General features: G+C 34.4%; 2 protein-coding genes across 2 annotated transcripts; both read right to left on the bottom strand.

Annotated features, from left to right (window-relative positions):
* Positions 1-3,186: 3,186 nt before the first annotated feature.
* LOC116341164 (coiled-coil domain-containing protein 170) lies at positions 3,187-7,577 on the bottom strand. Its single transcript, XM_031768076.1, has 8 exons — positions 7,495-7,577; positions 5,538-5,932; positions 4,956-5,472; positions 4,754-4,891; positions 4,263-4,688; positions 3,793-4,098; positions 3,555-3,722; positions 3,187-3,477 (listed from the first exon to the last, which is right to left on the bottom strand). The coding sequence occupies exons 1-8, from the start codon at positions 7,570-7,572 to the stop codon at positions 3,268-3,270; spliced, it is 2,238 nt and encodes a 745-aa protein (XP_031623936.1). The 5' UTR covers positions 7,573-7,577; the 3' UTR covers positions 3,187-3,267.
* An 11,266-nt stretch (positions 7,578-18,843) lies between these two features.
* On the bottom strand, positions 18,844-21,533 carry LOC116340602 (peptidoglycan-recognition protein LC-like). Its single transcript, XM_031767184.1, has 6 exons — positions 21,522-21,533; positions 20,776-20,791; positions 20,124-20,696; positions 19,788-19,958; positions 19,368-19,522; positions 18,844-19,303 (listed from the first exon to the last, which is right to left on the bottom strand). Exons 1-6 carry the CDS (start codon positions 21,531-21,533, stop codon positions 18,920-18,922), a joined length of 1,311 nt encoding a protein of 436 aa, XP_031623044.1. The 3' UTR covers positions 18,844-18,919.
* Positions 21,534-26,946: the final 5,413 nt, after the last annotated feature.

The raw sequence follows: 26,946 nt of genomic DNA, 5'->3' as shown, positions 1-26,946 counted from the left end.
AATTTATTTGTTTCACAATTGTTTTTTCTAGTTATGCAAATTTTTGTTACAAATTTTACATAGTTTCATTTCAAAAAGTCTACTGACCAACATAAATTTTAGTCGGGAAAAAATCACAAACCAGACTGAATTAAAATTAGTTCTAAAAATTCACGGAAGAAAATTATTGGATTTTGGTTTTGTGAATTTAGTTAATTTTAAGAATTTAGCCAATCGATTCGGTCGATTTCAGCGCATCAAACATGTTTTGTCAATTTCAAAATTGAGACTTTTTTTGTCCAGATTATTGAAATATTAGAAAACATTTTTGAAGTGCTGTTTTGACATCGATTTCAACTCTTTTTTTTCTTTGTCTACAAGAACAAAGATAACAGGATAAACCATACAAATAAATTATGCAAAATCTATGTTTTTCAATGGCTTTGTCATTTCACCCATGAACTATTGCAAAATCGCATTTACAAATTGTACACGAACAGAAAACCAATTATATCGAATTCCATGAATAAATTGTAGCAAGATATTAAAAAAAGGCTATGTGTTTTCATTCATCAATATAATTTATCAATTTACTGTTCGGCACCGGTTTGACGTGCACAGCAACTCAAATGTTATTTTTCTGATTTTGGTATGAAAAATCAATTACTAAGATTACGTTTGTGAAACCGATTGAAACCCTTGTGCCGAAATTGCGCTAGAAATACCAGTGACCACATAACGACGATAAAGTCCAGCCTTGTTTCTCTTGTGAATAATTATATCTCGTGCCGTTCATTTTATTTTGTCTTGAAAATGATTTTTTTTTTTAACAACATGATTTATGTGAGAGACTCTTTCAAATAAAACATTTAACTGGCCGATGTTTTAGAGATAAGATTGAAATCTTATCAAAACAGAATTCTTTTATAGTCACATCGTAGTGCCTATTTATGGCATTAACCCAATCTAACGAGTATCTTCCGACGCCATCTGGTTTCAAATAGCCGCACTAAATTTGAATTAAGTTTGGTGTTTCATCAAAAGTTGAAGCTTTGTGTAACATCAATTGTATTTTTTTTTTCAATTGTTAAAATCATATACAACCTGTGAAATGTGAATAGATCTTCAACGTGCATTTATGTAAGCACGGGATCGACGCTAGACACAATGGAACAATGTTCCATATAAATTACGTAAACCAATGAATGACAGGAGTAAATCTCGGTGCTTATATTTATATAAATATATATGATTCATAATTTAACGTATTTTTTTCAAAGAGTTCAATAGTTCAATCAGATAATACAGAAATAAATTATATCATATTATTATTAACACTAACAATATTAAATTGTAGTTTTTTTCTTTGCCAATTGAACTTACTAAAATCTAACAAAAATGTAAAGTTTGTCCACATATGCGCAATCATTTGCTTCTCCATAAGGAGCTATATACAATGAGCTCCATTCGATTGTTAGACAATTAAAAAAATGGAATATTTTGATTGATTTTTTAATCATCGTTTATTTGAATTCTTAATTCTAACATCACAAAACATTCATCTAATAATTAGTTTGTATTTGTTGTTCTTTATTTTTTCGAATTTAATTCTACAACCAAACAGTGCACTGATTTTTGACAAAATCGATTCATCAAATGAATATGGTGTAACTACTTGATACAGAATATTGTGTCTTGTGATATTCAAATTTTTTATTTTTAATCCGATCGCGTGAAACTTTGGAAAACTTAATTTTCTGCCAAAAAAATGATCTAGACAAAATTTCATGACAATTGGTCGATAAATGAACATAGCTCAAATTTCACATTTTCACAGAAGTAAGTAAAAAATGACAATTGTCGATAATTTGTCATATTGAAATTTTTTATTTTTAATCCGATCGTCGTGAAACTTTGGCAAACTTAATTTTCTGCCAAAAAAATGATCTAGACAAAATTTCATGACAATTGGTCGATAAATTAACATAGCTCAAATTTCACATTTTTACAAAAATCAGGAAAAAAATGAAGTTTGTCGATAATTTGTCATATTCAAATTTTTTATTTTTAATCCGACCGTCGTGAAACTTTTGTAAACTTAATTTACCCAGAATTGGCTGAACCTTCATATAAATACCTTTCGAACTAATATTTTTTCAGTTCCCTCTGCCAAATCGACAATTTTCAATATTTTTCCAAACTCTCGAAGGTGTTGAGTTCTTAGAGAGCACTCTCACTGGCTTCTCAGTGTCGTCACTCATTTGCATAACTTTCAATCTTGACTTTTAGTATGTAGAATTGGCTGAACCTTCATATAAATACCTTTCGAACTAATATTTTTCAATTCACATGCCCCTCTGCCAAATCGACAATTTTCAATATTTTTTCAAACTCTCGAAGGTTTTGAGTTTTTAGAGAGCAGTGTCTCCACTCATTTGCATAACTTTCAATCTTGACTTTTAGTATGTAGAATTGGCTTCATATAAATACCTTTCACTTTCCAAAGTGAAGATAATCCAACGAAAGTTGTTCGCGCTCGAAGTGTTGCGAAGCAAATGGTCGCCTGTTTTTTCGCAATTAGTGGACATTTGGCAACAGTTCCACTAGAGTATCGTAGAACAGTCAATTCTGACTGGTACACCACCATTTGTTTGCCAGAAATGTTTGGTGAATTAAGAAAAAATAACCACCGTCGCAGAATAATTCTTCATCATGATAATGCGAGCTCTCACACATCTCATCACACAACTGAATATTTGACCGCTAAAAAGATCGAATAAATGGGTCATCCACCGTACAGTCCGGATTTAGCACCCAACGATTTCTTTTTGTTTCCGAGCGTAAAGAAAAAACTGCGTGGTCAACGATTTTCGACGCCAGAAGAAGCAGTTGATGCGTTCAAAACACACGTTTTGGAGATATCGGTTTCTGAGTGGCATGAATGCTACGGCAAGTGGTTTGAGCGTATGCAAAAGTGTATCGACCATCATGGCGAATACTTTGAAAAACAATAAAGCCATTTTAGATAAAAAAACGCTTGCGTTGTATATGCTTTTCTAGAAATATATGGAGCAGCCTACGTACGATTAAATACTAAAGTTAGAATTCAACTTGCACATTGAAACACACATTGATTCATGAACCAGATATTGCCAGATAGCTACATAAATCATAAGCTCTCATCTTAAATAAAATAACATTATACAATTGTTTAAATTGTGAATTTATTTGAATGTTTTGTGGTTGTTAATCGGTGGACGCGTATAATATCTTAAATGTGAGAATGCTTTAAAAATGTGATTTTTTCTTCAAAATATCGAAGTCGTCGTCGAAATGCTCGTCCAAACCCGAATCATCAAAACGACGTGGATTTCCTGGAGACGAGCTCAATGGTCGACAATGTGTTGACGGTGGTCTTAAATCCGTTTCATATCGAGGACAAGGGTGATCGGCGACTGGAGATACAGCTTCATATCGACGAGACAACATTGTGAATTCCTTTTGACATCAAAAGTGAGAGGAAGATTTAAATTTGAACTTGAAGATATTCCATTTTTTTGTTTTAATTATTTTACCTGATGTGCTTGGCACAGTGTTTGGAGTCGTTGTAATAGACTTGAATGTGGAATGTCACGCAAATGAAGTAGGCGAGCGACTGATGTGCGGAATGTTTGAAGTTGACAAAGTTTATGGTTTGATTCTGATAATTGAACTCGCAAACGTGCAATCTCATCCTTTAAATTCTAAAAAAATAAGCATATTTTTATGTTTTTCATGCCGGAAAATTACGCACAAATCAATCAATATACATACGCTTATAACAGTTTCATCACGTCTATTTTTGTCTATCGAACTGTCAACGGCCGATCGACAACGTGCCTTATAGTTTTGCAATTGTGCGATTAATCGACACTTTTCATTTTCAACTTCAGTGTGACGCGTTTGCAACTCTTCAATTTTGCGAGCTCTTTCGAGGGCACAGATTTTGTTTTCGGCAGCGTCCACCAATTGAGCTTTGAGTTCGGCTATTTGAGCCTTTGCTTGGATTAAATCGTGGCATGCTTTTTCCACTTGTTTTGACGTTCGTTTTGCTCTACAGAGAGCTTCATCACGTTCACTCTACATTTGTGAAAGGATAGATACATTTCGAATTAAAAACGATACAAAAATGTTTTGAAAGTGGCAGTAAAGTTGCGAAAATGCAAATTTTAGAGAGAAGCACTGAGGAGCGCACCTCCTTCCTAAGAAAAAGTCTCTGGGACAATCAAACATGAAGGCAGTACCTGAATTATGCACTTTCCACGCACACCTTCTTCTGTTAATGCCAATTTTCTTCTTAGTAATTCGATTTGTAATTCTTTTTTCTGGATTTGATCCTTTAATGAATGAACTTTTCGCTGTAAATTGTACATTGCTGTTGATTCTTTTACGGGAAGATCATGACAAGATCGTTCACGTCTCAATTTCAATGCTTTCATGTGAACGTGTGAATGCGGATGTGGATGAGGATGAAGTGTATGGCAACTATCCCAATGCTTATGATGATCCAATGGAAGTGTATGCGAATGATGGTCATGATGGGTTGTCAATCTTTCAGCGCGCTCCAATAGCGTTTCCGCCAGTAATGTTGTGTCTGCACCAGGTGCTGGTGGTGCTGTACACTCACTCCATGCCAATGCACGTGACATTCGAACTAAATATTCAGATAACTGTAAAAAAATGATTTAAACAAGAGATTAACCTGAAAATGAAGTCCTTTGAATTTCGTATTAACCGTCATGTGTTCATTCTTCATTTGATGTAAATCATGCAATGCTTTTTCCAATCGTTCTTCGATCGTCGACTTTTGCATTTCTTCATTTCGTAATTTATTCGTTTCAAGATTCATTTGATCGCGTAAATTGTGTAATTGCTAAAAAAAACATCAATATTTTTGTGAGGAGGCGAGAAAGAAAGAAATCTCAAATCCAATTTACCGATTGAAGTGCTTGATTTTCATTGACAACATCGCGAACTTTGTCCTTGATCACAGTTTCGCATGGATCGGGCAATGAAACAATCGATGAAAGATTTCGTAAATATTGCAAACGATCGTTTTGCATTCGATCGATGGAATTCTGTAAGCGGGAACATCGTGATTCAAATCCACGTAATTCTTCGCGTAATTTATCGCCAGCACTTTCGCTTTCAACCAATCGATCGCGAACAGTTTGCAGATCCCTTTCAGTTTGACGACATCGCGTCTCTAACTCTTGTAAATGCAAATCTTGACGTTGTTTATCATTGCAGGCGGCCGTACGGGTCTGTAACAATTCCGCTTCACAACTGTGTAGCGATTCGCATGTCGAAGACAATTTACTACGTATGCGCTGTAAATCGGCCACCATTTCACCAGTTTTAGCTACGACCAGTTCGGTACTTAAATTCGCTGCATCGGACACATCAATGGCCAAACAAACACAAAGGCGTCGCATCAAATCTTGCAGTTGTGCCCTAAAAAATAAAAAAATATATTCAATCGATAATGTAAATTGGAAGTCGTAAGGCTTTCGGCTGACCTAATTTGCTCGCGTTGACTTTCTTCATTCGATAGATCGCCTTCAAGACGTCGTACTCGTGCCACCAAATCTTTAATTCGATCGTCCATCACCTTCTTTTCACGATGCAACGTTTGGATCACATTTTCACTACGACTTTGAGCAGTTCGTTCTCGGTTTTCAATTGCTTGGATTTTCGTCTGCAATGAACTTATTAAAGCCGATTGTCTCGCTGTTTGGGTTCGCAATGTTTCACATTCAGCATCGCGCGCGTTGAGATTTCCTTTTAAATCAGCCAATTCATTTAAAAGACGATCTCGTTTGTAATTTGCTGCCGCCAATTCACTTTTCAACGTTGCCGTTAAGTCAATTGTATGCGTTACATGATGATGATCAACACAAGGCACTTCAGTCTGCTTCAAATTTTTTTTAACAGAATGAAATATATTGACAAAATTAATGAAAATATTTTTATTTTGGAAAAAATAATCAAAAAAAGTTATATGTAATTTTGAATTTTTGCAATTTTTTTTCAATTCAATACAATCCAATGGATGTTACATGAAGAGGTTGCGGTGAATGCGATTGATGATGTTGATGGTGCGAAGAATGTAATCGATGATGATGCGGAGAATGTGAGCGATGATGAAGATTTGGAGAACAATGTCGCACTCGTGGCAATGAACGATATGAAAGACGTGGTGAATGCACACGAATTGGAGATGCACATCGATTCATTTTATTTTTCTCACTTTAATTTTCAATTTTTAAAGTAATGAGAAATATTTATTCTTTTTTCTTAAAATTCAAAACTGCCAAAAAAAAAAACGATGTGATTAAATTTGCTTCGACCACTTTTATTGAGGTATCCACGGGCACTGCCAAAACTTATTTGTAAAATTGAATGTGTTGTTATGCAAAAAGTGGTCGTTTTATGGAAATTACAAACGACAAAATTCTTCGTCGCGCAGAAACCAATTGTTTTGATTTAAATAATAAAAAGAACAAAATATTTGATGAGCTCTATGGTTAAATTCAAGACATGCACTATTTTTATATTACCTGTATCGTTTTAAATAGAACCGAAAAAAAGTTGCAAACACGGAACTCAATAAATTGACAAAAATATTATGAAAATCTAAAAATAAATCCTTTTATTCGAATCAATCGTGTTTGTTTTGTGTTTATTTTTTACCTGCATTATATAATGTATCAAGATATCGAATTGAATCACCGACACGGAAAAAGTCGTTCGACGTTAAAGGGTTCGTGGTTAAAAAATAAAATAAAAAATAAGGCGAAGTGTGACGTATTGGAATGCGCCAGCAGCTATGAAATTCCATACAACCAACTGAACGCAGTAGCTATATCAATAAATAAGTTTTGCGCTGTTCCTTCATTATTATTATTGTGTATACGGAAATTCCTGTTTCGAGCAAATATTGTTTTTTTTTTTTTATTTCATTACAATGAATAAATATAATGTTGGTATGGCAACGCTCATATATGACTAGAAAATAAAAATTGATTTGCAAATTGTCGTGCCTTTGATAATCTTGTTTACATGTCATTTTACGGGGAAAATATGGAAAATTTGTCCTCAATTCAACGTTTTTTTGTAATTTTTTTTTCTTTTTGATTAGTGCTTATGTTTTCCCTCATTTATTTGTGTGCCATTCATAAAATAAAATTCAATTCATTTTTTATGCTCGACTATTGTTTCATATGTTTTTGAATTACGGCGGTTGTCAGAAGAAGAAAAATGTTTTCTAGGTTTTGTGTTTTCATTTTGTTACGACAAGTTTAATATGATCGCTTGTGTGGATAAAATTTATTGTCTAATGCTTCGGATTGATTTGAAATACATTTCATATTTGCAACAATGTAGTATTATTGGTAAAGAATTTTTTTTTAATAACATTTCAATCTCATAGAAATTGTAGTGAAATTATTTAAAAATTCAAACATCAAAACTTACGTCTAAACCAAGCTCGCCTCTACATAAAACATCAAAAATCTCCCAATCGAGTGCACTGTTCCCGTTGGTTTCTTCCATTACAACACGTTTCTGAGACATTCTATTGATTCTGTTTTATTAACTCATAATTGAAAGACAAACTATGAATAGAAAATTGCGAATTTCACTTCAAAAATCACTTTCGATAACCTATCGATAACAACAACAATAATAAACTGAAAACAAACGAACACAAAACATTCTGACAAATACTCAATCAAACAAATGCGTCTCCGATTACAAAAAAAAATCTGTTTGAGAAATTTTTTATCGTGCTATAAATAAACAGGAATTTGAATCGATTGCGTTTCTAAGCAATATTTTGTGAAAAAAAAATTGCATTTGAGGCATGTGGAAATTGAAGCAGCTTGAGGGCTGATATGCCAAGTATGAGGTTTCAATAATTGTAAGCCAACATAGTATTAAATAATCGCATTGTAGAAATGTTACACACAATACAGAGGAACCAAACTGGAAAGTTATGTTGTGCACGAAATAAAAAAGTATACGTTGCTGTGAACATGTACTGAGTCGGAACGTTTCGAAATGGTATTGTACGTGACATGCAAGCGTACTTCAATATATACCGATTGATATATTTGTATAGGGCACGAGGCAAGAGAGAGAAAAGGTGATTGTAATATAATTCAAAGGATACATTTTCCTGTATTATTTTTCATTCATTCACGGGTGCATTGAACGTTGTCAAAATTTATGGTATCCTGTTTATGTGCTTAACATCCGAAACGTGTTGTCCAATTTCCAAGGGCTTCGTCAAGGACACGCATTTCTTCACCGTATGGCCGTATATTCACACATTTTACCATATCAACACATGGGGGCATTCACATTTTGGTCGCACTCTTTCTCTGTCGTTCGTGTCAATTCGATTGCATTGTGTGTAGAGCTGAAAACGATACACGTTTTGCGTTCATGTGGTATGTATGACACAGTCAAAAACATTCGCATGGAAAAAGTATCAGGCAAGCCTAATTCGAACAATATTCGCATGCTGTAAAAATACTTTAGTCTCTTTTATCAATTCGTCTGTCGTTGAAAATACGACTCACATACACACATGCATCACCAAAGCAAAATTCCATTCTTCTCTTCCGTGCTAGACGAACACGAAAATAAAATTCGGTTGCACTTTTCCAACCAGCAGTTGCAATTCCATTTATCAGTATATCATACACACAATGGATACATACTCGAATATGGAATGTCTTTCAGTTACGTTGTCATCGATGGCGGCGGCAATACTGTGTATGCTCATCTGCCACATTTTACTGCTATCCTAATCATTTCCATATTATTAAACAATGATGGGGCGAAATTTACGCTGCCACCAGTTGTCGACTCTATCAAATATACGATCGGATCAGTATGTAGTGAACATTGTGTGTGACACAATGGCAGCGCCCTGTAAATTATCGTTTCCAATGAATATTTAAACTGAACAATCAAATCGATTTTATTATTAATTTTAATTATGATTTTATGGTATTTCTTTATTTTTTGATTTCGAAAAAAACATTCAATTTTGATATTTTCAAAAAAAAAAAAAGTTTTGTGAAAAATGTCTTCGAATGGATTTGAACCGCACTTCTAAGTGGAGCTATGACGTTGCTTTTGAATTGAATTCATCTTAAAATTCTAAATAAACTCTAGTAAACCTCTAAATTTGTTCAAACTTTTCCGTTTGCGAGCAGGCAAACATAAGTTTATAGTTAGTAGAAATTTAGGACTCGAGTGTATATGTCATTGTGCCTGTGTAACTTTTGTCACAGTTTCACTGCGGTTTTGCTGCGCAAAACGAAAACTCAAAAAAGAACTCAAATGTCATAGATCGTGTATTTGTGTGTTATTCGGTGAAGCTCTAATGCAAGTTTTTATAAAATTCTCTCATTGACATAAACGTTTTAGTCATTGACACAAACTTTTCCGTTTAATACTAGGCGATCATAAAACAATGGTCATACGAGTAAAATGATTGGCCGTTGTCACATGTTGATAACAATTTAACAAGACACAATACGAAAAAAGAGAGCGATATATATTTACACGTATATTGTTTTCGTTTCGTATTCACGGCACTTTCGGTTCAGTTGAAATCGAACACAAGACACGAAATCGAGTGAGTGCACTGTGACGATCGAATATAATGTCTACCATACCAATTATTATTATGAATCGCGCGACATTAATTCATTTTTTCGAACATTTGGTTCTTTTGGCCAGGCAAGCAGAATCTATTAAGATGTTTGTTTTTTTCGTGCGCGCGCTTTGTCTTTGCCCCTTTTTCGTGTGTTTCGGTGATCTCATCAATTTCAATTCCTTCCAATAGTTTTCACAAACATTTTCGACACGATTACTATCATCTGCTCAACTATATGGCACAAAACTAACACGTCGACGTATGTACGAAGTAGTTTTTCGGATTCAGCATACACTCATGCATATGGTCGCCTATAAGATTATTCAAAAACAAAACCGAACTGTGCTATTTAACGAATGGGAGAAAAGGAGAAGTACGCTAAATCACATAGACATCATTTTTGTATTCAATAAATAGTTCGAAACTTGCTTGCTCTTCCGTCTTAGTTTTCTTTGATTATTGATCAGGCACACAGAAATACACAACAATACAATTCGGCAGCACACATAGAGCGAAAGCGAAAAGTCGTATGTTCAGAAACAACAATGAACGTACAACCGAACGAACGACAGAACGAACGATAAAGACAGTTTGACATTGACAATCGGGAACTGGCCATTTCCAATCGTGGTGTTCGTTCAGAAAATGACAGCACCGTCTAATAAAACCATAATATCTACGAAATATGCACTTCTTGTTCATGATGGAGAGTTCATTCGGATGATAATGACAATAATTCGCTTTCAAACGATCAGGCATACATAAATTAGCGTGATTTTCAATTGGCAAAAAAAAATAATTTGGAATTAAAATTATTACGATTATTGAAAATGATCAGTAAAAATCGGAATTTTCTTTACACGAAAAATTCGTGAACAATTCAAAATAAGAATGCTGTTTTTTTATAAATATTTAAACATTTCAACATCATACGAGAAAAAAGTTTAGCACATGCAAAACTGAAGTACGTTCCGAAGAGCGGTCATTTTTAATGGTTGCGTTTATGGTGTCGTTGTTGAATGTGTATTGATAAATTCGTGGCAATGTTTGTATGTCGTTAGCTCGGTCGTGAACGCGTGTACGACCGCGGCCTATCGTTTCTTTGGTTATCGAACAGGCACCCAGAATTGGTAGCATCATGTATTCGTACGCTTGTCACATTTATTCGAATGTGGCAAACCGATATTTGTAACAATGTCGACTGTTCATTCATTCATGCATCGTTTTCGTAGTGATGTTCATGGAAGTTGAAATGTTGTCGCAAGAAAGTTACAATAATGTTTTATAAAGGTTTTATAAAGGTCTTTGAAGCGCTCTAGAGAACGTGTTTTTGTGGCTATGTACCAGGCGCACATAAGTCACAGTAACAATACAATAGTCGTTCACAATGTACGTTCTGTGGAAACCGCGCCAATGAGTAGAGAATGACAAACAATGAAGAATACATACGAAACCACTTTTATTCATTTAGAACAAACGAAGAAAAAAAAACGAGCTTCGTTCAGCTCAAAATGAAAAACAATACACCAAAAGGTTAAGATTTGGATGCGTTCTGTTGAAAATTACGCGTTGTTTGCTTGTGAAAATATATGACTTCGAACCTGGGGATTGTGAATTCAATTCTCCAATTCACTTTGGTCAAAGTACATATTGTAAAATTGTAAACGATCAGGCGTTGAGAATCGTTCAACATGTACAATTTACGAATTTGTCTGTTGAATTTTTGCTTGTCACGCATACACAAAAATCATGCGCGCAACAACATCAACGAATTGATACTACCAAATTGACTTTCGTCGGCAACACATGTACAAGAATAGACAAATGCAATCGTGCTTCGCTCAAGTATGCATTCGAAAATAAATTTTCGACATTTCAAACGTTTCATTTGGCCTAGGTTCACATGCGATACTGTACGAAACGTTGAGTTCACTTTATGGTCGAGAATTTCTTTGTATCGTTGTCTTCGTTCAATTTCATCATCTTCGTTTTTATTCTTTTCATTCACTGAGCAGCAACAGCAATAGCGAACATGGCGGTCGAGTTTTCGTTACGGTCATAGTGGACAGTGGATTTTTGCACAGATAAATCTACCAAAACCAAAACGACATTTGCAATTGTGATACGAATTACTTTGAGAAATTCATACGATGAATTCAATTTTAACATTTATGCGCTCTGGGTTCTTTCGTCCACCATGAGTCACCATAAGAATTAGTTGCAAATGCTAGAATCAAAGCATTGCACTTTTGTATGGTGTTTGTGTGCTGTTGTCGGTGAATTTTGTTGTGGCATTTCGGTGTGCACATCTTTTAAAATTTGGGAAAAAATTCTCTCATCTTTTGCCCGATGCATTTGCTGTATCGGATGGAAAACGTAAAAAACATCTCTCTTTTTTACTAGGCTATCATATTCTATGCTTCGAAACATCGACCATACCAATTTGATTTGAATTTTATGTTCTTCTTTCCACTTCACACTGTTACTGTGTACATTTTTTTTACTACTGTTTCTTCCTCATTTGTGTTGTTGTTTTTTTATGTTCATAGTGAGCGTTTGTTTATAGAACAACTGTTTTATTCACATTTTTTTCGCATTGAAGAGATTTAATGAATTTGAAAGAATCATATAATTTGCTGTATCTTTTGGAAATTGTAAAATATCTGAGGGAAATATTGTTGAAAGTCATAGTTAGGATTTTCCATTTTATGTGAAAATGTATATTTTCTGTTTCGTTCGATTTTACATTTTAATACGGCAAAGAGAGTGTATTTATGACAATTGCTGTTGTATGGCTGTACATGAAGCGTGTGTATACAGTAGACTTGGCGTTGGGAAGGCAACAGGTGGTGACTTTAGCGCAGGCGCATGTTTGAAATAAATACAGTCTAAATATAGTTACCCCTCGAATTGCCTCGTCAATCCTCCTCGGTACTTTTCTCTTTCTATCTCATTTCGATTATTGGTCGACACATGTGTGTGACTTATGTTTCCGTTCTTCTTCTATTGCTGGCATATATTTTGTGTATGTGAGGCGTTGGTGTGAATGCAATGTACCGTTACTATATTTCCATAAGTGTTCTATTTTGATTTTTTGTTTTCGATGTGTTTGGGTGGAAAATCTCGGCGTCTGTGTAATATGTCCTTTTTCTGCTGCGCCTCTGGTAAAAAACCAGGGAAAGCTATTAGCGTCGTTACGCCGATCTAATGAAAATCGCTTCGGAAAATGTACTATTTTCCTTTTTTCCGCTTCCCAACATTGATCTTAGGAGCTAACACGGATTCCAATTATCCGAGATGGATAGAAATAAAAATCCAACCATAGAAAATACAAGGAAAATTCATTTGAATATAATGCATCTATGAATATGAAATGTCAGAGTTTCCTTTATCAACAAATTTCCCACTCAATTCGAAAGCAAATACGAATCGATGAACATAGACGCGGAAAACAACGCTGTGTTCCTTTGAATTTGAACGTTGAAAATTGCGCGTCGATTTTCTATCGTGTGAGAGATAAAAAATACGAATTTCCCGATAATCACAATGCAACCGAACGAAACAGAAATATACTTTCGATTTTTCCTTGTACACACATACTCCATTTACAGTCGCATTCGTCGCTACCGAACAAAAACCATACACATTTCATGCTACTGCGCACCATACGACCGTGTGATATTTGCTGCACGCCTAATACCTTTGTCCGTAATAGTATCGACTCCGTAACAACTATTCGCGCTCGAATCAATTGTACGCAACGCGAAAAATGTTCGATGTGCCAGAAAACCAAGCAAAGACGCATATCGTTTGCACAACACATGCTCGGTTTTGTCATGTTGATACGTAACCATGGTGCGCTGTTTTGACTGGACAAAAAGTGACAGCGATTTCTCGCTATTTCATTTTTATTATTTCGATCGGTTGTCTACGAAACGGTGCATTTTCATAACATTACCATTCATTTGGTATATTTGGTTTTATTTGAACAGTTTTGAAATCATTATGATTTTTTCCATTTTTCTGTTTTTAAGAAAAATTTCATTTTCTTTAAGATTTCGTTTATAAATCATATTCGAGTGTAAAAATAAAATTTAAAAAAAATGCAATAAGATGAACGTTGACTTTCACAATAAGTTGGTTTCTTCGGTATTCTGTGCGCCGCATGTAATTTTGATTTGAAATCCTCCACTCCGTGAGGGCTATATAAACAGATTGAGTAGAAATGAGATGGCATTCGTGAGTTTTTCGAGCATTGTGTTCGAAAGTGTACAATCTTGTCTTCATTGAACATTTGCTCAAATGAATTTTATGCACTCTCGTTCATGCAGTGCACACAACTGCTACGTAATCAATGCGAATACGAATGTGATGGAGTAAACGAGGCGAAAAATGGAGCTATCGTGATAGGAAATTAGTTGACAAATGGTCGTCAAACGGTCACATGGGAAATATACAACTGACTTTATAACCAGGATAACAGAATCAATGAGCTCTTACTTTGAGCCTTTCGCCATTCAAATTCTCAATTCACATTATGAGTCGTTCTCACTGCGACTTCAACTCAAAATATTCAAAGTTGAATGGAAATGCACGAAAAAAATGTTATCGCTTGCGTTATTGAGTTTTGAAATGAGGAGAACAGAAATCGAACGAGTTAAGCAATTCTCAAATGCGGATGTTTTGGTGTGTGTGTGTGTGTCTTTTTATTTTTGGTTGAAATGTGTGCGAAAAGGAAAGTTATATATATGATGTTTTGTTTCGGCGAATTGGCTGGTATTTTCCTCGATTTGAGCTTCTAATGTGTCATTTTTTTCCACATGAGTTGGCGTTCATTCATTCCTTCATTGGGCTGACGCATGCTTTTCCATCGGGGCGAAATGAGAGGAAAATCCAGTGTCGTGTACATTTTTGAAATCGTGCATCCATTTGGAGAAACAAATTTTGCCCCATGCTTCTGGAGTCATGGCACATCTTGATCGATTCTTGTGCGTTCTTCCCGCTCCAAAAAATATGAAACTGTTCAGAAATGAATGAACATACACAATTTAATTGTTTGCATTGGGAAAAAGTTTGGCAGAAAAAGTCGAAAAGACGCGCAATGTGGTGAGTATTGACAGCTGTCTAAATAACGTCACTCAAAATGACGCATGGTGTTTTTCGAACAGGCTAGCAGGATATGCAAGCAGGATCGTCGACATTGTTTTGATACCATACACAAACACACAAAACATAATACAACCGAAAGCAAATCAAACAATTTCACGACGCAATCACACACACATACGCTCTCCAGTTTATGAACGTTCATTGAGGGGTTTCCTTGCACGAAACTCATTTCAAAATACAAATACGCACACAACATAGAGATTTTCGTACTTGCACGATGAAAGAAAACCAAGGATTGTTCATGCACGCAATAAACATACTCGTATAGCACATTGCCCTCTGAAAGCAAGCTATTCTGTACAATACGAACCATTACACCCGTTTTGTGTGTGACAGAGTTTGTAATTTTCAAATTTGAAAAAAAAATTATGTTTCGTACAATTTTTTCTTAAATTTTTAAATTTAAAATGAATAACAAAAATAGTTTGGGAAAAAACTTGAATTTTTTTCATTTAAATGCCACTAAAAATGCATATGTAGGAGCGTTTGTCACATACGTAATGCCAAAATAAAATGTCAATTTTAAAGCATAGAGAGATCTAATTACAAATGAGCATTGAGGTAGTCTCACTTGTCTAAATTTTCAACCAGGCGCACATGCGAACGAACAACACTCAAAGAAACCACACAACATTGAAATATAAAAACGTCGTTTGTGCGCACGTCATAACCAAAAATGACGAAAGCAATACACTCATATTGTTCATTCATCGTCACAAACTACTCAAAACACACTTCCCAGTCATGCGACGAACACAGCAGATGTGTTGTATATGCCGACTTATACGCAGTTGTTGTTAATATAGCAAAGCGGTAGTCATACAACAAACAACGACGGAACAACGAATATAACACATGCATGCATATAGTAATGTCGTCTTTTTTACACTGGCACTCAACAAGCATATAAATTTGCGCCTGTTTTGATTGTTTCTCTTTTTGAGTAATTCAAGTGCGCCTGGTAGAATTGGTTCAGCTTTTAGCAGAACAGTGCTACGGATTGAAATACGAACGTGCTTGAGAAAAGGAGAAACAAATGATTATTTCATATTGTACACGAAACAGATGTCTTTTTTAAAGTTTTTATTTCATTTTATTTCATTTGGTTTTGCTATTTATATGGGGAATTTTAAATCGTATTCAATCACATAAAAAATGTTAAGGTTTTTATAGATATTTAATAGATACATTTACCAAATGAAAATCTAAAATATCATTTTTCACAAACCTTCAAAACTTCTACGACTTCGGCAATAACTGGCACAGAAGTAAGAACTGACTTCCACGGTGTTAATGGTAAATTCTTACTTGGTTCGATTTGTCCCATTTTAGTTTTCAAATAATCTCGCCCTCTTTTGAAATAAATGGATGTGATCCGAGATCATTATAACAAATGAGTGACTGTAAAAGAGTTCAACTATTACTTTCAGTCGTTTTTGTATTTTGTTAACCAAATGAAGGAAAGAACGCTCCAAAAGTAGTAAACAATTGGCCACGAAAAATGTGATAAAATTAATCCAGATATGAATCGTTGCGGCGAAACAGTAGCTCTTATTTTTCTCCAAATAATACTGCAACATGAAGTTTTTTTCACACGGTTTATTTGTTGTAATACAACAAATAAACTATTCATAAAAAACTTTATGTTGCAGTATTATTTGGAGAAAAATAAGAGCTACTCTTTCGCCGCAACGATTCATATATAAAAAGATAAAAGTATTCAAATTCGAAAAATCGAATATTTCTGAAACTATTATTAAATTCAAATGAATACAATTCTCAGTTGTAATACGTGCGAACCACCGAACACAAATACTGCGAGTCTTCCTTCTTTCTTTGGAACCCATGCGACTAAGATACAACTGAGTGCTGGGAATATTGGACCACTCGCAAATCCCATCAAGATTCGAAGCATAATTAGAATTTTAAATCCACCTAAAATATTTATGCGTTTCGGTATGTGTCTTCTTAACATCAATTTTAGTTTTAATAACAAACCATGTTCAACTGCAAATGGAGTCACAGCAGTCACAATAATCATTATTAAGATTCCAAGTGATAGTGACCACTTTCCTCCAAATTTTTCCGCAAATAAGGCCCCGGATATGAGTTCCAATATAGCCAATATAAAATGATGATAAAATCCACCCTTGCTGTTCTTGTGGCCAGTCATATTTTGGAGCATCCTTTCAAATAAAAGAAAAGATGAAACAAGATTTCATAAAGTTTTTTTTTTCAAGATTTTTTTTTATGATATTGGAATAAGATGAAACAAAATTTGTTATTTGAACGAAAATCATATTACTTTTGAATGACTGATAGTATCGGTTAAAGATATACTATCTGCTGATTGATTTCTGTTTCCAGTGTTATTCGGTGGTATTACCATTTCAGTGATTGCAACCGATAAACAAGATCGCATCATAAGTGAAACACAAAGAGCTAGAAATATATGATGTTTATTAACTTCCAAAAATTCTTATATAAAAAATATATTTTACAATTTTTTACTTACAAATAAAATAAACCAAATTGCTGCAACCAGACTCCATCAATAAAATACCACCGGCCAACTGAAATTTGCTAGAATTACACCGGACACATAAAATGAAATCAAAAATGACATCAAAATGAAGTCAAAATGAAGTCAAAAAAGACAGCATTTTGGTCAAGGACAAATCCTTTACTTGAATTTTTTCGCTACACACTTGTGATCTACCGAGCACAAATGCCATGACAAATGCCGCCAATTTTCCTCTCTCTCTCTTTCTCTGGAATCCAAGCCGATAGTAGAACACTGACCGATGGATAAAGAGAGCCATTAGCGGCACCCATCACAACACGTAAAATTATTATTACAACAAGGCCACCTGATGAGAAAAATGCCTGCTTCTATGCCAATTTTATATTTGTAGTATTTCACCTACCATAATGAACACCGATTGGTGTAGCCGCATTGCAATTTGTTGCAACTAAGATGCCTAAGCCGAGTGTCCATTTTCCTCCAAAATGGATGTGCGTGAGTAAATACCCAACAAAAAACGATGATAATATATAACCTTGCTCTTCTTGCGACCAGTCATATCTTATGTCATTCTAATGATAATTTTTTTTCATATAGATAAGTTGATAGTATTTTCACAGGTTGTATGAAGTGATTGCATAATGGAATATTTACTTGAATGTTTGATTATTAGAGAAAAATGCATATTTTACCATTTCCAAAGTATTTTCACGTTGGATTGATGGCGTTCCATTTGAATGGATGAAGGATTCATTCCTTTGATCTGTTTTATTCATTGAAACAACCATTTCGGTGATTGTGACTGACAAACATCCTCGCATCAAGAATGAGACTACGATCCCTAAAAACCCCATTATACCAACCAAAACACGTTGTGGTATTGGTGAACCTAACAGTTTCAAATCAATAAGATTATATTGTTAGATTTGTTGCCAAACAAATTTAAGTTTGCTTTCAAACCAAGTACCTCATTTTTCTCATAGCCCAAAAAGTAAATAAAATCACTATTTTGGTATTCACAATGTTTATCAATAGTAGAAATAATACTTAAATTGCCACTTACATGTTGATTGTTTTGAGTTATCCATCTTCCTTCATTCAATTGATTTATCTATTCGTGAATACATATTTCAATTTTGTTAGACTATCACACCAATTAATCATTTATCTTATCAAACAATAAGCATTATCAAAAAAGTGATGTTTTCATTCCAATATATATGTTTTTATTCTTTTTTGATATACGGCAATTTAAATGACATGTGTTTATATAACCGTGAATTTTATTATGTCTGGATGAGTATGTGTGATTTTTTTTACCACGTTTAGATACGTGCATTGAGCTAGGCATTTGAGAGTGTTATTTTTCGTGCTCATAGTTCTTCATTCAATCAATAAATAGCTTTTGGACACAAAAGTTCATACCAAAGTGAAAGAAAGAATTATAAAGAAGTTCGAATTAAGTGTTTGAGTGTTTGATCATTATTATTAATAGACAAGAATCAACATATAATTTATTCATTTTTTTGACGATATCATTCGATTTTTTCAGTCCAGTGAGCCCATTTTTTGATGATCTCGTATAATAGTAGACCAGGACTCTTTGTTGACTTCAACTGACGTTGACCGTAGAGTCTGAAATCGGGACTCAATTTTTCCAACATAACTCCAAATTTAATTAGTTTTTGTGCTTCATATATCTGTAATTTTGGCGGCTCCTCTTCGTCAAAAGATCCAATGAACGCAATGCAAATGCTTCCTACATTGTAACCTTTTGTATGTGCACCCTGGTTATCCCATCCACGACCGACATAAATGGCACCATCACCACCAACCAAGAAATTGTAACCAATGTCATCCCACTCATTTTCATCAATGTGATATTTTTGAATCGCTCTAACTTCATCACTGCATGATTCCTGTCATAAAAGTAAATCAAAAACATTTTTAGTAGTTCATACACATCCTATGGTGGTTATATACCTGTGTTGTACAACTTTTGGTGAACGTATGTGCGATGATTGCACGTTGTACGGGCAAGTGAAGTGGTTCTAGCTTATGTTTTGGTGGCAGCGCTTCCCAATCACTTCTATTAACGAATCGTAATGGCTCAGTTATATTTGGGAGCAAATCTGAACCTAGAATAATGCAAAGAAATATTATAATAGAAATGAAAATATCGTTGACCATCTTCGAACAAAGTTAGTATAAATGCTGTTGAAAACATCCACCAATCTTTTCTTGAAAAAAGTTATATCATTTATAAGTCATGCTTAGCAGAAGAAAACACATTGAAAATAATATATTTCTGATTTGAAAGAAACTATAGTTTAGAGGGAGACAATTCATGAGCCTGGCACCAAGGAAATCAAAAGCCGTTTTCAACATTTTAAACATACTTACTTGACGAATGTTCGTGGTGTCCACTGCTACTAGGCTGCAATATTATTATTATTATTGCCAACAATGAACAAGCTATAACTCCACCTATAACTGCACGCTTCAACGTCCGCTTTTTGGTCCACTTTGATTTCTTTTGCAGTTCACACGGATTTTCCTTATCGTTTGGGAAGTCTAATGGAAAATTAATGTTAATGTACAATAATGTTCATTTATTGCCAATAAATTATTGAATTTCAAAAATGGTGACGAAAAGAAACAAGTTCGAATAATTGAAAAAATGTGTCAATCAATCATATTGTTCGTGTTAGTGTTATTCAATTAAAAAATTGACTTTACACTTTTGATGTGTGGATATGTCTTCGTTGCTATTGTTTATGTATCCTAGGTTATAGTTTTCGTATTGTTTCGTTCGTGGTTCCGTCTCATTCCATTTGTTTTTATCATAAACAAATTGCTTTATTGTTACTGGACCCTGGTAAAATGTTTTATTTCCGAATGTGATATCGGATGAGTTTTGCACAGCAATGCTTCCGATGTTTGGCTTGGCATCATTATTGGTGCACAGAATACTCGATTGGCACAAATTTGGAGAATCGACATTTTTATTAGCCAACGCTATCGCGCTAGAAGAAAGACATTGATTTTTATCGTTACAATTTATCACTTCTTCAATATCTGAATCTGAATAGACTTCACTAGAATCATTTTCATTCGTTGAACAATCATCAAAGTCACTATTTCTTTTCTCTAAAATCGTTGCTGCTGAATTAGTGTTGATGAGCTTCCGAATCGCATCATCGATTTGAATGGTGGGTGTCCGATTTGATTTCAATGTCGGTGTTGTCGCTATTGCACTTTCATCATCTTTTCTATTATCAATATTGACAGTTGATTCAGCAGCACCTAAGACTATACCGGACATTTTATTTTACATCAAAAGCGATTCTTTTGCTCATTCACTTAATTAAGTGGAAAAATACACGGTTACCACTTGAAAAAATATTCTGGAAATATATAAATAATAATAACACGAATTATCTATATAATTTCACTCCAGAAAATGTTCACAGCAAGCTTTCATATATTTCCTTCCACAAAACCAATCATTAACTGAATGTTTTTGTCTAGCAATACAAGGTGAATGGTCTGATCAATTAGTCATATTACAAGAAATAATATTTATTTACGACGAAAATGTCTGTATTTCGAACAATTGACTTTATCTCAAGAATAAGAAGATAAATGAAGTATTTTTGATAAGAAAGTGGGTGTGTCTGTGTTGGAAGTTATTTACTTACATACGCAGATAAGTCACTGAAATTATTCATGAAATGAAACTAAACAAAAGTACAATGAATGTCTGAATGTATTGAGTGCGTGTTGCTTTATTGAGAGTCTGAATCTGAATGAATGAATGTGAATAAAATATGGATGAACTGAAAATTAATATCTTTGCATGACACCAGAGGGATGACAGCCAAATGTAAATGAACACGATTGATAATATTAAACCGTTAATTTTAACAGTCTGTCAGTATGATTTTTTTTCTCATTTATTGAGCAATATTTAAAAAATGAAATGACCAAAGCCATCAATAATTATTCCACGATTTTCGTTTTATTATCTTTGTACTCTTCCTTATATTTGGTGAATTCAACACATTCAGGTGATTTGAATTCTTTCGGTTCGTTCCACGGTTGAACTTTAGCAGACGCCCAAATCGTATAAATTACAGTTTTTATCATTGCCATGGAAAATGAAATCCAGAAAAAAAATCTCCATTGCTCAAGAGTTGACTGAAAATAAAAGCAATTATTCCAATGAATGGCAAAGTGATGAAACAAGTCTCATACATCAGGTGTAAAAATTCCAATATGTTGAGTCGCAAGCTACAGTAATAGGTGCCCATAAATCCAAAGGCCAATGTAAACCAAGTGACTGCAAGCATCTTATTGGAAGTATAAATTAAAACGTAAGGATTCGTATCTAACTTCATATCTATCACACATGCAATTGTTTGGACAGTGAAAGCTGTTGTATCTTAAAGAGCGTCAAAAAATCTACTAAATTCGATCTTTCAAAGTGAAAACAATTCTGCACACACAAGTTTTTTATTGCGATTAAAAAGTCGAATTACGTTCCAACAAAACAGCATTTGCGGGAAGCAATGCTTTTGTACTTTAATCAAAAGAAAAGTGCTGCTGAATGTCATCGTTTGTTGTCAGAAACGTATCTCAAATATTCAATTTCAATAAGTGTATGTAAAAAATGGTTTAGAAGATTCAGAAGTGGTGATTTTGACACGGAAGACAAAGAGCGTCCAGGCCAGCCGAAAAAATTTGAAGATGAAGAATTGGAATTGTTACTCGATGAAGATCCATGCCAAACGCAAGAAGAACTCGCTAAATCATTGGGAGTTACTCAAGCAACCATTTCACAACGTTTAAAAGCATTAGGGTTCATCCAAAAATTTGGAAACTGGTTGCCGCACGAATTGAAACCGAGAGATGTTGAAAGGCGTTTTACCATCTGTGAAATGCTGCTCGCAAGACAAAAAAGCAAGTCATTTTTGGATCGAATTGTTACGGGCGATGAAAAGTGGATCCACTACGATAACCCAAAGCGAAAAAAATCATACGTTCGACGCGGCGAACCAGGACCATCGCAATCAAAGCAAGATATTCATTGCCGGAAGGTAATGCTCTGTGTTTGGTGGGATCAAAAGGGTATCGTGTATTATGAGCTGCTGAAACCGGGTGAAACAGTCACAGGAGATCGCTATCGACTACAACTGATGCGATTGAAGCGAGCATTGGACAAAGATCGGAAAGAATGGAGGGGAAAACACAACCGGTTAATTCTTCAACATGACAATGCTCGGCCACATATTTCAAATGTCATCAAACAATACTTGTCGACAATAGGATGGGAAGTTCTACCCCACCCGCCGTATTCACCAGAGATTGCTCCTTCTGATTACTACTTGTTTCGAACGATGCAAAACGAATTGGCAGACAAACGCTTCACTTCTTCGGAGGAAATCGCAAATTGGGTCGGTTCGTGGTTTCGTTCAAAACAACAACCATTCTTTTGGCACGGAATCCATGAATTGCCTGGAAAATGGGAAAAAGTAGTGGCTAGCGATGGACAATACTTTGAATAAAAAAATGTGTACCATCCTCTTGAAATAAATGCCCAATTTCAGTGAAAAATCCTTACGTTTTAATTTATACTTCCAATATTATATCCCGCATAAGACCCAGCGACGATACAAAGATAAGAAATTGCGCCAGCTGCAAATAGAATATTCATTACTGGTTATCAAATTAAAAATAATTTTTTTAATGAAATATATTAGTAAATAACTCTTACAGAAACAAGCGAATACTTTTCTTGCTTGAGTTGTAGTAAAATACCCTCTGGAAATGAAGCCAGCATCCTTCGTTGACAAGCCCAAAATTGCTTACAGATACGATAACCCAAATTGCCGCAATGAAACTCCAGCAGTAAAATACAAAATGCTAGGAAAAATGTGATAAAATTAATCCTGTCCCATAAAATGGAATAAGATACGTATCCAATCTAGAAAGTTGTGAGTAAATTATATAATATTTTTTCTCTTCATTTATCATAAAATTATGCGGTTTACGCATTTGACCTCCGCCAAGTACAAAGCTTGCTTTTCCACTTTCGGAAGGCGGAATCCAAGCCGACAACAAAACGCTGATAGCAGGAAACATAGGTCCACATCCAAGCCCTACCAACGCTTGCAGTATTATCAAAGTTTTGATGCCATCTGATATAACAGATATAACGTAAATATACAGTTTTAAACGTAGTCAAAGTGCAAAAATTTCATCAAATAAATTTTGAAAATAGCGTCCAGTTTTTGTAAACCCACCATGTTCAACTCCAATTGGAATCAATGCATTACTTATTATTACAAGTAATATTCCCAAACACAACGTCCATTTTCCACTGAACTTTTCAGCATAAATTGCACCAGGAATTTGTGAGACGAAATAGCCAACACAATACGATGATAAGATCCAACTTTGTTGTTCTTGCAACCAATAATATCTCGTATGACGCTCTGAGCAGTCGCAACAATTTCAATCAAAGTATATTATAGAGACACTCTATTAGAGAGAAAATCACGTGAGAATGATTGGATAGTAATGTACATACCGTTTTGATGCGATGCTACTTTGAGCCGACTGGTTGTCAATTAGGCAAATGGATTCATTTCGTTTTTACTTTTTCGCCCACACGTAGTGTGAAGGGAAAAGTCTTGTAAGGGGGCCTAAAAATAAAAATTCTCAAAATGGTCGGAGATAACCTTTTCTGGGTTGGGGATAAAAAATTAATCGATTTGAGACCAGGTTGTTGTGGGTCTGTTCCACGTTGTATGTTGTACGTGACCGTTTTTGTTCACCCATTATCTCTTTTATCGTGATAGTTTTTTAAAATCTGATTTTATAGGATGGTTTGGAATATTGAGGAATTGAGACCATTAGATTTTGGACCAAATTGGTCCACTCCGTCGTGGTCTTATAGTGCATGAAATTTTTATTTTTGAAAAATTTGTATGGGAGATGTCAAAATTTGTTAATTTTATGGTCAAATTTGGATTCCTCGACCCAAAATTAGGGGGGTTAGGTATCTTTGATGTTGGCCATCATGATCTTCCATGATTCAACACGGTTATTTTACCAATTTTCAGCCTATTTTTGATCTTTTGACCAATAAACATGATAATTTTGGCCAACCTCAAACCGTGTTAAATGATGTTAGATCATAGTCCAACACCATTTTACACGGTTATTGATGTCGTATATCATGGTCTATCATGATCTAACATTATTTAACACGGTCTATCATGGTCTAACACCATTTAACATGATTATTGAGGTCGGTTAAACGTCTGCCGTGAATTGAATCGTATATTTATCTCATGATGTACACGGCGGAAAAGTTCGTCTGAGCCAGTGGAAAATTATTCAGAGAAAGCAAATGTTTGTAGCCATTTGTTCAAAGAAAAAAATTGTTATATGTCAACATCATATAAATACCCAGGCTGCACTGTGCCAGGAGAAGAAAAGAATGAAGGTCAAATGTACGACTTTTCGACAATATTGAACGATATTGGACCGATTCATTTGAACACACATTTTATGTATATAAAATTCGTGCAAACGAAAGTCTTTATAATGCAATGGATTCCCTTCGAATCGGTAGAAATAAGTATGAGCAAAATCAAGATAGTTGAACTGGAGCGAATAGATAAGTGTATCGAATATTTCGCTCATCAAAAAGAAATATTCGCTACAAAAAAAAATGCCTGAATATATCGTTAGTGCAATGGGTTGGAGTTTCGATACAAATGCTCATAGGTTTAGACCAAAAGATAACTTGTATTTTGAAAATAAATATTATAACGAAACATTGACATCTATTTCAAACAAAATTCCATATACCAATATCGTTTGAAATTTCATATTTTTAAATGTTTTTATTATTCATTTTTATTTATTTATTAAATTGTATTTAGTGCAGAAAATTGAACATCACGTGCACGAAAATCCTCGAATGAGCAAGAAAGTGTTTGGCATCTCAGAGAAGAGTATTTACAACATACTTCATGAAAAATTGCACATGAGAAAGGTTTGCTCGCGATGGATTCCAAGAACGTTGAACAAATCACAAAAAGAAGAACGAATTGCTGCTGCACGTGAGTTTCTCGAGTTGTTGGAATGGAATGAAACGGACACATTTGAGCGAATAGTGACTGGCGACAAAAATTGGATCCACTACTATGATCCAGAGCTCAAATCACAGACGATGGAATGGCACAAACGTGGTGAACCAGCATCGAAAGTGCCACGCAAACAAATTGCCACAAACAAGGTAATGGCCTCTTTATTCTGGGATGCCAAAGGACACCACAGTCACGGGCTATTATTATGCACGACAAATGTATAGATTGCGTAAAGCGATCAGAGAAAAGCGTCCTGGTTTGCTACCTCTTAAAGTTCTTCTTTTGCATGACAATCGTCCTAGCGCAGTGTAGTATTTTAGTACTGGTGGCACCATCACATTTACATTACTTTTGGCAACACTGTTATTAGTGTTTTGAAATTTCATGAAATGTGACATTAATGTTTGTTGATATGAACCGTGTTTGAGTTTTTGAAATTCTAATTTATTATTGTGAGTTTTTATATGTATTTTATTATTATGATATATGTGAAAAAAATGTGTGAAAACATATGTAAGTGTTGAAAATTTCAAAAAAACAAGTGTAAATTTCTTGAATTGAATTGGTAAAATTTCTTATTATTTACAAGGTGCGTTGTTCTTTAAGGAGTCAGTCAAAAATATATTCCTTTTTTTATTATTTCATTAAGCGTTATTAAGTTCAATATTTTTAAAATATATTATTGAGTTTTCCTCAGAATTATAGAAAGTTAGCTATCCGTTCTGTCGAATACGGTCGAGTAAATAAATACACTTGTGCCACCGCTAGCACATTTTTGTTCCAGTCGTAACACATTTACACACTCACATTGCACCGCTCAGAGATCCTCATAACAAACACATGTAGTAAAAAGAAATATATTTTTGACTGACTCCTTAAAGAACAACGCACCTTGTAAATAATAAGAAATTTTACAAATTCAATTCAAGAAATTTAAACTAATTTTTTTGAAATTTTCAATACTTACATATGTTTTCACACATTTTTTTCACTGTTATTTTATCATAATAATAAAATATCACGGGGGACGGCAGTCCCCCAAGTGACGCAATACCCCCATACATATGAAATATGTATATTTTGCGTCACTCTATATATACGTTAAAGAAATGAAAATCGATACCGCTGACTTTTGTAAAGGGGTTTTTGCATATTTTAGTAGTGCTCGGGCACCAAATTAAGAATCCGCAAAAAAAATTAAAAAAATTCAAAATTTGGCCGCCAGGTGACATTTTGAAAGAATCGCTGAAAATTCCTTTTTCTCAATTTTTGACCACCAACCTGCTTTTTTCGAATTTATTTTTTTACATTTTCGGAATCTAGGGACTGCGTAGATAATGTTAAAAAAAAATATCATAACGATCGCTTGAAAAGTGGATTAAATATGGTCATTTTACCAA

This window comes from Contarinia nasturtii, unplaced genomic scaffold, assembly GCF_009176525.2.
Source record: "Contarinia nasturtii isolate CC-2019 unplaced genomic scaffold, AAFC_CNas_1.1 Cnas_scaffold_695, whole genome shotgun sequence".
Classification (NCBI taxonomy): Eukaryota; Metazoa; Arthropoda; class Insecta; order Diptera; family Cecidomyiidae; genus Contarinia; species Contarinia nasturtii.
This window is presented reverse-complemented; position numbering and strand designations above follow the sequence as displayed.